The sequence below is a fragment of the Columba livia genome, chromosome Z, assembly GCF_036013475.1.
Source record: "Columba livia isolate bColLiv1 breed racing homer chromosome Z, bColLiv1.pat.W.v2, whole genome shotgun sequence".
NCBI classification, from domain to species: Eukaryota; Metazoa; Chordata; class Aves; order Columbiformes; family Columbidae; genus Columba; species Columba livia.
In genome coordinates, this window is record NC_088642.1 from 3,517,360 (window position 1) to 3,531,297 (window position 13,938).

Here is a 13,938-nt window from a genome sequence, read left to right on the forward strand (position 1 = left end):
CATTGGAACAGGCTGCCCAGGGCAGTGCTGGAGTCACCATCCCTGGAGGGGTTGAAAATACACACAGATTAGGTTCTCAGGGACATGGGGTAGTGCCGGGGGTGCGTTATGTTTGGACTCTATGATCTCGAGGGTCTTTTCCAGCCAAAATGATTCTGTGATTGTGCAGAACGCGATGGGCAGTGGCTGCTCCTCCCCTGCACCCACATCCCCACCAGCGGTGCAGGGAGGAGCCGCCGTCCTGCCCCGGCCTGGGAGATAAAAGCTTCTGGGTCAGCAAATCACATTTACATCCTGGACATTCTAAATTAAACACTTTACGGCAGGAGCGGTGCTGAAATTGGGCAGTTGTAGCTCATTCCGAGAGCTTAAGGCTTTATTTGGGAGATGTGAGATACAGCAGACTGAATCAAAGTGGAAAAAAATGATCCCGAACAAAGTGGTATTGTTTAAATAATACACTCTATTTTATTTTGTCTTAAAATAGTTTAACCTTTATGCTACAGACTTGTTTCAAAAAACAGAAGGTCTCATCTTGCACCAAAAATATATATATTTTTATATATATATAACACTCTGTTTTATTATTATTTTTTTCTCCAAAGACCATTAAATACTAGATGGAAAAAAAACGAGAACTAAATAATGAGTGTCGAGAAGAACAGAATTTGTTAACTAAAGTCGCGTGTTTTCGACATTTATATTCTAAGCGATGATTTGTCTTCACTACAGAAGATCCCAAGTTCACACTCCAGCAATTCAGGAACTGCTAAACCATGAGGGGCTCGATCCAATGCACACCGAAGCATCGGCTCCGGTGGGTTCTGCATCAGGCCCCAAGTGCATTGGTTCTTGGCCATACAATGGCTAACGTTTCTCTTTCCTGCTGAGAAGAGCAAAACTGTCCAGGCACCTTTTGCTCTATTTAAAAAAAAAAAAAAAAAACCACAACAAAACAAAAATAAAAACAAAAATTTAAAAATACAAAAAGAAATAAGAACGCTTCCTAGCTATCCAGTGATTGCGGTTTTCAGACCACTACCCTTTCGAATTTGTTAAGATAAAATACGTAGTGTTTTAAATAAAAGAAAACCTGGTTCAGACTACAATACATGAATCATTTAAACAAACACAGTGCACAATTGGAGGAAGTTTGGTTAGGACGCAGTCGTTTTCATATATACATGGAAGTCACATCATATACAAACTGAAAAACAAGATAGTTGGTTTGCATTTTTTTTTCATGGAAGGACTACAAATGGGTCCCTGCAGCTTCTACTTCAAAACTGTTCTTTAAAATAACAACAAAAAGAAAAGAGACTTTGTGAAACGGGACAAAAAAAAAGCAGCCGCACCAAACCACCGTTCCGAAATTACCTTTGCATCCCGCTGAAACGACGGCTCGAGCTGCGTGGTTTAAACACCAGGAGAAAAGACGGGCAGGCGCTGCTGATATAGATGCTATAGGGGCTTTTCCCGGTGCGTGCGCCGCTCCCTCCCTCCCGCCCCATAGATCAGTCACTATAAGCACCACGTACACTTTTCTGGCCATGCAATACGCTGACGTTACGTGCTTTAGAAAGCTCGAAATTGGAACGTTAATCCCTTACCTAGTTGTTCCTTGAAGCGCGGTCAGAACCGTTCTGCTCGTTAAAGGAAAAGCTCTTTGTTACTAGCTATACCAACGCTGCTGTGCTTTGTTTTTTCAAGTTATGTGACAATATAGGCAATTTTAATTTACTTTTGCCCACAGATAAAATTACTGGAAGCCGAATAAATTTAGAAACCACTCAACACAGAGAGAAAACAGAACTTCCCGTGTCCTGGCTACCTCCTGCTCGGCCTTAAATGGGGAAAAATCTGGCGACAGAGCTGTACAAAATTCCCACTAGAAACATTTTGAATACAAAGGAATATTTTAATAGCACAATAGACATTTAAAGTGAATGTCATCTTGCTGAAGTCTAATCTTTGGTTTTTGCCTTGAGAAAGGCTCAGAATGACAGATGAGGGGCAGGAACTTCCATATACGCTACAGAAACTACAAGCGGCTAAAGCAAGTAGTCCTGCTGGATTTTGGTAAGTATTCTGGCTGAAAGTGTTTGCTGGATCATAACCCTAAAAACAATCCTAAAACGAGGATAAGAGACATGATCTAAAGCCGGGAAAACGGTGCGGATCTATTTCTTTTTAAAGAAAAATAAAAATAAAAAAAGATCACAACCCTAGTCCCTGATCCTGCAACATCTTTGAGGACAGTTTTACAGTTTTAAGCACTTGAATGGCCCCGTGAGTTTCAGCGACAGAACTTCGCGCATTTGCTGAAGTGCTTTGCCAGACTGGGCTTTGCAAGTTGTTTCGGTTTGTTTTCTTGAGATGTTTTCGAGATGTGAATGAAGCAAATAAGCAACAGTAGAGACAACGACTACGAGCAAAATGTTTCGTTTCTCTCCTTCTGCGACTCCAGGCAAGACTTGGATACAGGTAAAAAAGTTCGGCTATATTTAAAAAGGAGAGGGATGCTGGGCCTTTTTATTTTATCTCACTTTCTTGTGCTTTTGCAGTAATCAGCTGCTAGTAAGTCACTACTATGACTATTTTAAACAGCAACAAGCTCTGGGAAATGTTCAGTGAAACACAGTAGTCAAGTAGAGAGCAGACTCAGCACTGAAAAGAGTGTAAACTATAAATTATATGAAAACAAAAACTTTAATTAAAAGCTGTTCAGTGCATATGTTATGGGCCGTTTGTATTAGACAGTCCCTCCTGCTGGTAACGCAACCAAATCAGCTTGAGCATAAAAACTCTCGGCCCAATTTTCAGAAGTGTTGAATACCCCCAAGTTCCACTGAAATCAGTGAGGACACAGCATTTCTCAAAATCACTGATGCTCACACAGCAAAACACTAACGTCTACTAATAAAAATCAATATGCTGATAAATTAAAAACATCCTGAAGTTGGAGGTGGGAAAGGGTGGGAGGACGTAAGTTTGCACACAGTTGTTTCTTCCGATTGACACACACACATAAGTTAGTGACTGTAGATGTGTTTTAAATTTGGGTTTTAACTCTGGGAGGAATCCTCCTTGGAGAAGGCAAAAACACTTGAAATGATAGTGAAATTATATTACATTCTTACGGAAGTGAAAAGCTTAATGAGTTTGAATTTCGCAACGCCAGGAACCGGGCTTCCAAAGCTGAAGCATTAACAACGTGTGCCACCAAGGGGGGAGAAGGGGTGGGGACAGACAGACAGCGACATTGCGTTACAGTAGATATTTGCGCCTGGTGTCCTCATCCAAAGTGAGGTCTACGACTTCTGGGGGCGAGGACCAGTTCTGCTGGGGGGTCACAGCTGTCCATGGTTGGGTTTGCTGGGCGTTGATGTACTGGGAGCCCGCGCCATGCTTCCAGGAGGACACGCTCTGGATCACACCTCCCCTGGGATGCACGCACCTGCGGCGACAGAAAACACACAAAGGGATTAAAGTGGCTATTGAATCCGGGTGGTTTGTCACTTCGGCGTCCCGTTAACGTGTCCCTCTCCAAAATTTTCTCGTTTATTTTCCATTTGTAGACTCCGTGACATCTCAAATTCCCAGTAACAAAGCAGAGACTAAACATGAAAGTTCAGGGTGGTGATGGTGCGGATTAAATTATTTTTAAGAACGGAATTCTGCCAGTGGGTGTAAAATGCACGCCTTTTTATGCACATATCCATATCACAGAATCACAGAATCCCAGAATGTCAGGGGTTGGAAGGGACCTGGAAAGCTCATCCAGTGCAATCCCCCCATGGAGCAGGAACACCCAGATGAGGTTACACAGGAAGGTGTCCAGGCGGGTTGGAATGTCTGCACAGAAGGAGACTCCACAACCCCCTGGGCAGCCTGGGCCAGGCTCTGCCACCCTCACCGGGAAGAGGTTTCTTCTCAAATTTAAGTGGCACCTCCTGTGTTCCAGTTTGTACCCACTGCCCCTTGTCCTATCATTGTTTGTCACCGAGAAGAGCCTGGCTCCATCCTCCTGACGCTCACACTTTATATATCTGTAAACATGAATGAGTCCCCCCTCAGTCTCCTCTTGTCCAGCTCCAGAGCCCCAGCTCCCTCAGCCTTTCCTCACACGGGAGATGCTCCACTCCCTTCAGCATCTTGGTGGCTGCGCTGGACTCTCTCCAGCAGTTCCCTGTCCTGCTGGAACTGAGGGGCCACAACTGGACACAATATTCCAGGTGTGGTCTCCCCAGGGCAGAGCAGAGGGGCAGGAGAACCTCTCTGACCTACTGACCACCCCCTTCTAACCCACCCCAGGTACCATTGGCTTCCTGGCCACAAGGGCCCAGTGCTGGCTCATGGTCACCCTGCTGTCCCCAGGACCCCCAGGTCCCTTTCCCCTACGCTGCTCTCTAATAGGTCATTCCCCAACTTATACTGGAACCTGGGGTTGCTCCTGCTCAGATGCAATACTCTACACATGTGCATGGATCCCAGGGATACAGAAGAACTCTGCTCACCACTGGTAGTACCATGCATTATTCAGAAGCAGTCTCCTGAGAGCAGTTTTACCCACTGGACTTTTAAAGAGAAAAAAATGAGACAAAGAAAAAACCTATCTTTCCATATGAAATGATAGTTTCATTACAATAATTACAAGAACCATCTTGTAATTACATTATTACGCTTGATTTTCCTTTGGTCTTCTTAGCTAAAAATCACAAACATGCTGGGAAGTGCTCGCTGATAACAGTACAGCCACACTTCAGCAAGACATTTAAGCTTTCAGTGATTATAGTCAACGAGACTAAATCATGTATTTAAAGATAAGCACACAGGCAAGTGCCCTGCTCAAGTGAGGTGCATATCTTCTTATTTGCACTGTGTTGTTACCTATTATGATCATAACAGATGTGCGATGATTTAAGTACAAGCTAATAATAATTAGGAAAAATGAAACAAAATACAAGGCAGACTAATTTTGTTAGAGAACGAAGCAATGACAGGAATTTACCGGAGTCTTTAAGACAGTCACTACTATTCCAGTTGTAAATCTTACACTAGTGTAAGAAAAACTCTATACCCACTGCTCCAGAAGCTGTTTTGCTGTTCACAGCACTGGTGGTGGCTGAAGCTACACACGTTTCTTTCATTATGAAGGCATGTGTACCGTATTTTAGGAACCAAGGTTTTCTACACTGGTCAAATATCCCTGACATTTACGTTTTATTTGTTTCAAAGTAGCGTAATTTATTTCTCCCCAGAACTACTTTGGTTATGCTCATCTCTCTCGTCTATGGCTAATGAGTTTCATGAAAGAGAATTAAAAAAAATCTCATTCTCTGAGCTCTACCTTCTCTGAATATAAATGCCTCATTTCCTTCTCAGATACACTGCTTAGTTTTGGATGTGATGTTCAGAATGACTTTTTATTACTACCTCAGTCTTGAAGATACATACTTAAAGTACAGATCTACAAAGAATTAGAAATAAAAGCCTGGGACTCTGGCAAATGCAGGGCATTTTTTTTGCTTACAGCTTTCTTTTCAGATTAAATATTTTTAAGCATAACAAGGAAAGCTCATAGCCAAGGCAAGCTAAATACAATGTTTGGTCTCAGGGACGATGGTCCATCGTTCTGATACAGAACAGTCCTCAATGCTTAGGGAAAGCTAATGCTAATTTTCTCCCTGAAGATGACAAAAAGCAGGCTATAAATTATCCCCTAGAAACGATACCTCGCAGAAATAAAAGTGTTTATCCTCGAAGAAGCCACACAAGCAGCCAATAGCAAAACATTCAAACGTGAGCTGAGGGAACATGCTTTCCAATCGGTGGCTAAAGGAATATACCATGTAAAGGCAACTAAAAGAGGAGGGGAAAATAAAACCAGGGGAAAAAAAGAGGAAGTCTGTTTTATATGCATTCATGATTTTTAAAAAAATGGAGAAAAATTAAAAAAACTTAAAAACGTGACTTGGTGTCCTAAGTAGATGCTAAGTAATATCCCAATGATGAGAAACACCAACTGAATAGCAATCTGGAAAACTACAGATGATGGACAAACTTTGAGGTGCCATCACTCACAGCAGCCCAACGAGGGCACGGAATATACCGCACAATAAAAAATAACTGAATCCAAACACCAGTCTAACTAAGCATGGAAAAAAACCACTGATCAAACACCTAAACCCTGCCAGAAGCCCATCAATACTTCACAACTGCAAGCCTAGACCTGCAAGAGAAATGAAATTCTCAACAGGATTCGAACCACTGAAATACGTAAATATTTAATGGGGCCAGTGAGAACGAGTTGCGGGGAGGTGGAACGTGGTTACATGAACAAAGGAAAGCACAAAAGCATGCTTTATGCCTCTCTTTGCTGAAATTATTTGGGTCCATATCTACTAAAACTGATTTTAAACAAGCATCTCTGCATTTACTTAACATTTCCATTCTTGTACACAGTAAATATTATCGAGGCAAGCAGCATGGAAAGCTTTTGAACAGGGGACCCCAAAAAGGAGGGCTGTGTGTGCATAGTGCTAGAAAGGTTTACACAAACTAGCAGTGGAGGACAAGTCCACGTTGCTTATCATTAGGAAAAAGATCCTCTAAACCCTGTGTCTGCTGGAGAAACAGCCAGGAGAGCGACCTCCCAAGGAATTAGTATCTGAAAGAGTCAGCCATGCAAGGACTTCTGCTATTCTAAAAGCAAAGACTAAATCTCTCTTCCTTCAGCACCTTGAAAATTCATTTCTTCACACGCAACAGCACTGGGTTGTGCCCACACGATCTGTGGTTTCCCTGATGGGAAACTGGGTCCCACGCACCTTCCTTCCTCCTTTCCTCACCAAAAAAATACCTTAAGCCAATGAAAGATCATGGACTAAAGAGGAGGAGTGGAGAATAACAGCTGAAGGACAGAGGGGCAGCTTGAGAGAAACCTCTGGCTTCATTACCCCTGCCCGCTTTAGGGGGTTGAACTCTCTTGTATCTTGAATTAGAACCAAGATCCAGAAGGATCCGGGTTTTAATCTAAACAGGCCACCTTATGACAGTAACCATTGAAAAGCTGATGGTATTTTCACAACTACTGATTAATTAAATAATCTGGAAGCTGATTAAGTCCTTAATGTAAGTGAATATTTTGAAAGGAAACAAGAACCCACATTAACATTTTTGTTAATGTATTTGCATATTCACAAACTATGCCCTTAAAATCTGAACTCCTAACAATGGTTCCTGCTGTATATAAATTTGGTATGGCAATATTTGGTATTTTAATACTAAATATGTTTTTCTTGTTAATGTTTGATACCGAATCACAAGGTGAATCTGAATACAATAGAAGCTGACAGTGTTCTGAAGAAAAACACATTCACACAGCAGAATAGTTAAAACCAGAGCAACATTTGTTATGTTTTGGGCATCAGTTATGGATGGATAACTACAGAAGTGGAAGTCAGCACGTTTTCTTTTCTTTATTAATTTTGGCAATAGAGATATTCTGATAAAATGAAAGAACTATTAGGAGCGGAAAAAGCAAGAAAAAGGAATTAATACCTGGCGTGTTCCTGAACTCCAACAATCTCTACTTCACTATCAGAAGAGGCGATATTAATTTCTTCATTGATCTGGGCATTACCAGAAGAGGTTTTGTCACTTGCGAGGAAGCCTGGATCCAAATGACCTACAGATGGGGAAAAAGCAAATAGAGTCAATGTTTAACAGCTTACACAACTCAGAAATCAGCTGGAAAATGAATCTTCCCAGCTAACAAAAAAAAAGGGTGAAACACTAAGGTTGTAAAATCTTATTAGATCAACGTATCCAACTTCCAGTTCATCAGCTGATAAAGGATGATCACCGGATTTATTCAATCTCAGCAGCTCTAGCAATGGTGTTATCACACAAATCCTGACTGTTGCATCAAGAACAATTGATGTAATTACACTTCCCAGCTGTTACTCTACAATGCTAAGAGTTAGACTGTGCCTGAACCTCTTTGAAGTAAAGAAACAACCTACTGTCAATAAATCGGACTCAATGGCACTGTGGCACACAAAGCTGGACAGAAACATCACACACACCAAGAAAAATCAAAATGCTTTTTTTAAAAACACAAAAGCGGGGGGAATGGGTCAGTTAAAAAGAAACCAACAAACCCACCAGTTTCTGCTTGTGCTGCTTCACACATCTGCTCTAACAATAAAACAAACACTTGAAAAAGATCTGGTTTTCGTAAGTTACAGATACAGCAGGGTTGTTTTTCCTTACAGTTCCTCAGTGTTATCCAGTTCATCAGTCTGTCAGGGAACAAGTCCTCTATAAATACCAGTGTGGCAAGGTTTGTCTTCTATGCCAAGTACTGCTAAGAACATTCTTCACTGCAATTAGTGAGGCTGCGCTGTGACTTATTAAGTATCACTTGCGTGGAAAACACACACAAGCCAAAATGATTTTTTTTGTCTTACAGAAAATAAGTTTTTAAAAAATGAATTAAAAATGAGATTTCAATAAAAAGAAGAAAAAAGAAAAAAGTAAATAAGAAAGGAAAAGGAGAAAAGGGAATAAGGGGAAAAGGGGGGAAAGAAAGGAAATGGGAAAGGAAGGGGGAAAGGAAGGAAGGGGGAAAGAAAGGAAAGGGGAAAGGAAGGGGGAAAGGAAGGGGGAGAGGAAGGGGGAAAGGAAGGGGGAGAGGAAGGGGGAGAGGAAGGGGGAAAGGAAGGGGGAAAGGAAGGGGGAAAGGAAGGGGGAAAGGAAGGGGGAAAGGAAGGGGGAAAGGAAGGGGGAAAGGAAGGGGGAAAGGAAGGGGGAAAGGAAGGGGGAAAGGAAGGGGGAAAGGAAGGGGGAAAGGAAGGGGGAAAGGAAGGGGGAAAGGAAGGGGGAAAGGAAGGGGGAAAGGAAAGGGGAAAGGAAAGGGGAAAGGAAAGGAAAGGAAAGGAAAGGAAAGGAAAGGAAAGGAAAGGAAAGGAAAGGAAAGGAAAGGAAAGGAAAGGAAAGGAAAGGAAAGGAAAGGAAAGGAAAGGAAAGGAAAGGAAAGGAAAGGAAAGGAAAGGAAAGGAAAGGAAAGGAAAGGAAAGGAAAGGAAAGGAAAGGAAAGGAAAGGAGAAAGAAAGGAGAAGAGGAAAGGGGAAAGGAAGGGGGAAAGGAAAGGGGAAAGGAAAGGGGAAAGGAAGGGGGAAAGGAAGAGGGAAAGGAAGGGGGAAAGGAAGGGGGAAAGGAAAGGAAAGGAAAGGGGAAAGGAAAGGGGAAAGGAAAGGGGAAAGGAAGGGGGAAAGGAAGGGGGAAAGGAAGGGGGAAAGAAAGGGGGAGGAAGGGGGAGAGGAAAGGGGAAAGGAAAGGTGAGAGGAAAGGGGAGAGGAAAAGGGAAAGGAAAGGTGAAAGGAAAGGGGAAGGAAAAGGGGAAAGGAAGGGGGAAAGGAAGGGGGAGAGGAAGGGGGAAAGGAAGGGGGAAAGAAAAGGGGAAAAAAGGTGAGAGGAAAGGGGAGAGGAAAGGGGAAAGGAAAGGGGAAAGGAAAGGGGAAAGGAAGGGGGAAAGGAAGGGGGAAAGGAAAGGGGAAGGGAAAAGGGAAAGGAAAAAGAAAAGGAAAAAGGAAAAGGAAGGGGGAAAGGAAGAAGGGAAAAGGAAGAAGGACAAAGAAGACTTGTGCCTCTGTTTAATAGAAACCTGGGGACGCTGGGCAGCCCCGAAGCAGGTGAGATTACCTGTGTCTTGGAAACCACTCACTCAGATTACATGGGTGAATAATCATTTGTTGAGCAGAAATTTGGGATTAGATAAATGTATTATGTATGTCTTCTTTGATTGGACACCTCTTCAAAGACAACAGGAGGAGGATGCAATAATGTCCCATAGAATTTCAAAGGTGTGTGAATATGCAGAGCTGATTATAACCCCATGTAGACCAAGAAGACACAGAGAGAAGAAATTAAACCCTAAAAAAAGTGCAGGGGAACCTTCTAATGGCTGGTTAAAGCACTTGGAAAAGATGCAAGCAAATAGAGGGGCAGGGAACATCCTGTATGTTCAATTTTTGGAAAGCGAAGACCCTTGGTGCAATATCTGGTCAGGGTTAGTGAGGAAGGAAACCCGTGTGCTGCCTCCCAAGGAGGAGCTGCCCCCTCACAAGACAACAAAAGGTATTTGCCAACTGAACTTGAAGCAAATTAACAGCCCGAGTGGAGTTTTCCTAACATTACAGTTCAGCTGAACACCACTGTTCTGTGCCCTTCACTAAACAAGGTGATGTCTCGCAGCGGGGGAAAAACAGATTAGCTCTTAAATATCCCCAAAATGATCCCCAGATGTATAACTGAAAACCCCAAAAGAGCAGTAAATTACCATAGCTTTAAGATCAGACAACAAAAAGGCAATTAGCAGTAGAGAAACCATGATTAGCGGAGTAAATACTGCAACAGTAGCTGAGTATAAACCAGGATTATAGCATACAAACAGATTTACAGCCTCTGGCCATAAAAATTTAATGCCTAATAACATGGCTACACTGTTAATTTCTTTGCACGTTAGGATGACGCCCAAAGGAGATGTTTTGTTTGCCCTAAAACATCGGGGCTCGCGGAACAGCCCAAAATATTTGCCCACGCACAAAGATGTGATAGTGTGTCCTACTAAGATTTTTCACTTCGATAAAGGTTATGTTGTTATTTTCCCACGGGAACACATCATTTGATGCCTGTTCAGCCAGATACTGGCTGAAGATTAAACTTGTGAACGCAAGATTTGAAAATTCTGCCTTCCAAACACGCAGCCCTTGGCACGGTAAGAAGAAGCTGGTACTGATGGTTGTGCTGTCAGAAGTGCAGCGAGGCTGCAGGGCTCTGGGTACGCAAAAGAAAAAGAGATTTCACCCTTTCAGACATCGACGTGGCCGTAGCACCAGGAGCAGATTTGTCTGGACACGTTTCCAAAGGGCCAGGGATGATGGATTTTTTTGGTTTTCTAGTTTTCTTTTTACCTGGCAACGTCTTCCTTGCAAGTCCCCTTGGATATAGAAAGGAACACGAATTTTTACCTGCGCCGCAGCGTTGTACTCGTAAGCGGGATGGGGAAGAAAGCTCGGTAAGAAAAGTTTATTTCATTACACTCCTTTGAAGTACCAATCCATTAGTGCTACGTAAAGATAATTTCAGCTGTTCCAATAGTTTTAATAAATCAATTAATAAAGGAGTAGGCTTGTTAGGGGTCAAAAAGCTCACTTTCAGTCAGCTGCTATAGTGAAAACAATACCAGTGAGCTTGGAGATAAAAAGGCTGGAAGAATATCCAGCCACAGACCACCGTGAAAATAATGCATCAGAGATTCCCACATTCAAATAATGGACTTGTCCACTACATAATAATAGGACATCTCTTTCAAAATCAGCCACATAGCTGTATTTATTTAAGCTTTATAGGCGTTGAAAAGCAGCTCAGAGCTATCAGGGCACTTCCAATACAGGTGCCTTTTGGCAGGTTTGTGGTAGGAAAAGACAGTGTGAAGCAAAAACCTGCTGTGCTGCACTGCAGGCGAGACTCTGTGTCTTACACAGCTGAAAATATTAACGTGTATAATAAAAGAAAGAGCAGAAAGGAAGGCAGTATGTGGGCATACAAGGTCATGAGATGGAGCTGATGTTCCCATCAGCTCTCTGCACCCCGAGTGCTGCAGCATTTGATGCTGTTTAACTCCTTCATTATAATGAAGTTGCAAGGACTCAGCGAAACTGAACAGTTTTTATGAGCTCCATGAACTTCTCTGAATTCTTCCACAGTACTTCTGCTCTTGCTTTCTTGAAGGAAATTTCTGTGCTGTTTTTTGCTGCTAAACCCACTTATCAGCGCCTTTTCATCTTTACATGATGCTGGTATGTCCAATTTTCTAATGTATATTAGAAAAGCAGACGGAGTATGGGAATAATCAATGCTTGTATTTTAAAGAAATGAAAAGACAAAAGAAAAGAGACCAAGACGACATACACAGACAATTACGACAATTAAAATGAGATTGTGATCATTTTAGTATCTGGTGGTCATCATGATCAACTAACTATTCAGTTACAAGCTTAGCCCACTTTCATTGAAATGAATAAAAATTAGAATTAAATTAAAAACAAAGAAATAAAACCAAACAAACACACCCCCCCACACACACATGAGAAAAAACAACACCAAAAAGCCCCACACCAATCCCAGACCTAAGTTCCAAGAAGTGATAAGAAGGAAAAGGAGGAGAAAAAAATAATTAAGAAAATTAATGTCAAAAGATACACGGCTGAAAATTTTGCCATTTTTTATCAGTTGTATTATGGAATAAATGCCAAGCCTTTTTAAGGAGCACCTATACTGTTCTACTGCACAATCTGCACAAGGAGCTTTTAAAGCTGTATAGATCACTAAAATACTGAAAGCAAGACAAGGGAGGGACATTGACTGAGATGCTGGAATAAGCACTGGAGAAAAAGGATTTAAACAAACCTGTATCACCACTCAGCTCCTCTAGCAGCCCTCTGGATCTCCAGGCAGATCCCAGGTCTTGTTTTCCTAAAGAATTATTGTGCTCTTGAACTACTGCAGCCGCCAACAGATTGTCCACGTTCACCACCTCCGGGTCGGAATTTGTGTCTGATATATCGTAATGAGCGACAACCGGAGGCCCATCTGCAGAAAGGCAGAAAGAGAAAACACGGATTAGAAGTCAGCATACTGTGAAAGACACCTTTAGAAGTATAAATAATCTACGGATTAATGCCATCCTCTACATGAAGCTCTTAAAGAACTATAAATTATATAAATTATTAATCTTCACTTAAGGAACGCAGTCTGAGATTGCAGAGACATTTTAACTTTTGCATACACAAAAAACACAAATGCAAGAAAAACACATCTATCAATGTATCAGTTATTTGTGTACTATCTTTTACATTAACACACAAACATCTCCGTATCTGACAACGTTACATTTACAGTCTTAAAATAGCTTAAAATAGAAAATAGTAGGTTACAGGACATTAAATTTGGCCAGACAAGATATTTAACTAGAAAATTTTACAAGACTCAAGTGACAGCTCACATCGCTTTAGGGTTGACTGAATAAAACTAACTTTCTGATATAACTGATCCAGTGACAACAGATTTAACATTAGGCAACTTTCCCTATGTAACATTTACCTGTCAAGGAAAAGGGAATTTCTCCAAATGGCAATGGTTTTTGGTGTTGTTTTTTCAAGATGAAGAATAACAAGAATAACAATACCTATAATGTGCAGCAACAAACATGCTTTTAATTAAATATGATTACCATATGCACCTTGGCCACCAAAGTGGAGAGCAAGAGAAACTTGCTTACGTTATTCTGAAATCTATTATTGAAGAATAACAAAAAGCTATTTTTTGGTCTATTTTGTTAGGAGGCACAGAAAAAAAGTAAAATTCAAGACAAAGATTAATGTGGGAGCAGAGAGAAAGGATAAATGTAGTAATTCTGAAAAGATGCACATTTTTAACTCAAATGCCTCACCGCAGCTATCGCTTATTGACTCAGAGTGGGTGAAAATGGTTGGAATTCCCACTCACCAAACGGCAGAACCAAAACTTTATTTGGGCCAAGTCTTCACCCATAAAAACAAGGATTCAATAGAAAAACATGAAGCCAAAGCTCAGCGCTTTTGCTACTGCGAGTCCTTAATCCCAGAGCAGTTCTGGTGGTTGAGCATCTGCAGGAGTTTTTGCTAAGGGTATCATGTGTAGACGGTATAATTGGTATGGGATAATATAAAATAATCATAAACTAATAATTTTTTTATGAAGATAGGACCTCAAGAGGTATAAAGCAACTAAAGAAATCTTTAAAAGTCACCAAGAATTAAATGAAAATACTCCTCAAGAAAGACTGGTTTCTTTCTTTTAGGAGTGTTAAGTGCCTGTTGAAGACAGAAA

The 13,938-nt window shown here is 41.5% G+C and overlaps 1 protein-coding gene across 3 annotated transcripts in view; it reads right to left on the minus strand.

Annotated features, from left to right (window-relative positions):
* Nucleotides 1-443: 443 nt before the first annotated feature.
* Nucleotides 444-13,938, minus strand: part of ARK2N (arkadia (RNF111) N-terminal like PKA signaling regulator 2N) — a 47,268-nt gene continuing 33,773 nt past the window's right edge. For all 3 annotated transcript variants that reach the window (XM_021284890.2, XM_005500410.3, XM_065046898.1), the window contains exons 3-5: nt 12,478-12,660; nt 7,564-7,690; nt 444-3,457 (exon numbers count right to left, since the gene is read on the minus strand). In XM_021284890.2, the coding sequence (XP_021140565.2) occupies nt 3,268-3,457; nt 7,564-7,690; nt 12,478-12,660 (500 nt within the window). In that variant the 3' untranslated portion in view covers nt 444-3,267. The remainder of the gene's footprint in view (nt 3,458-7,563; nt 7,691-12,477; nt 12,661-13,938) is intronic.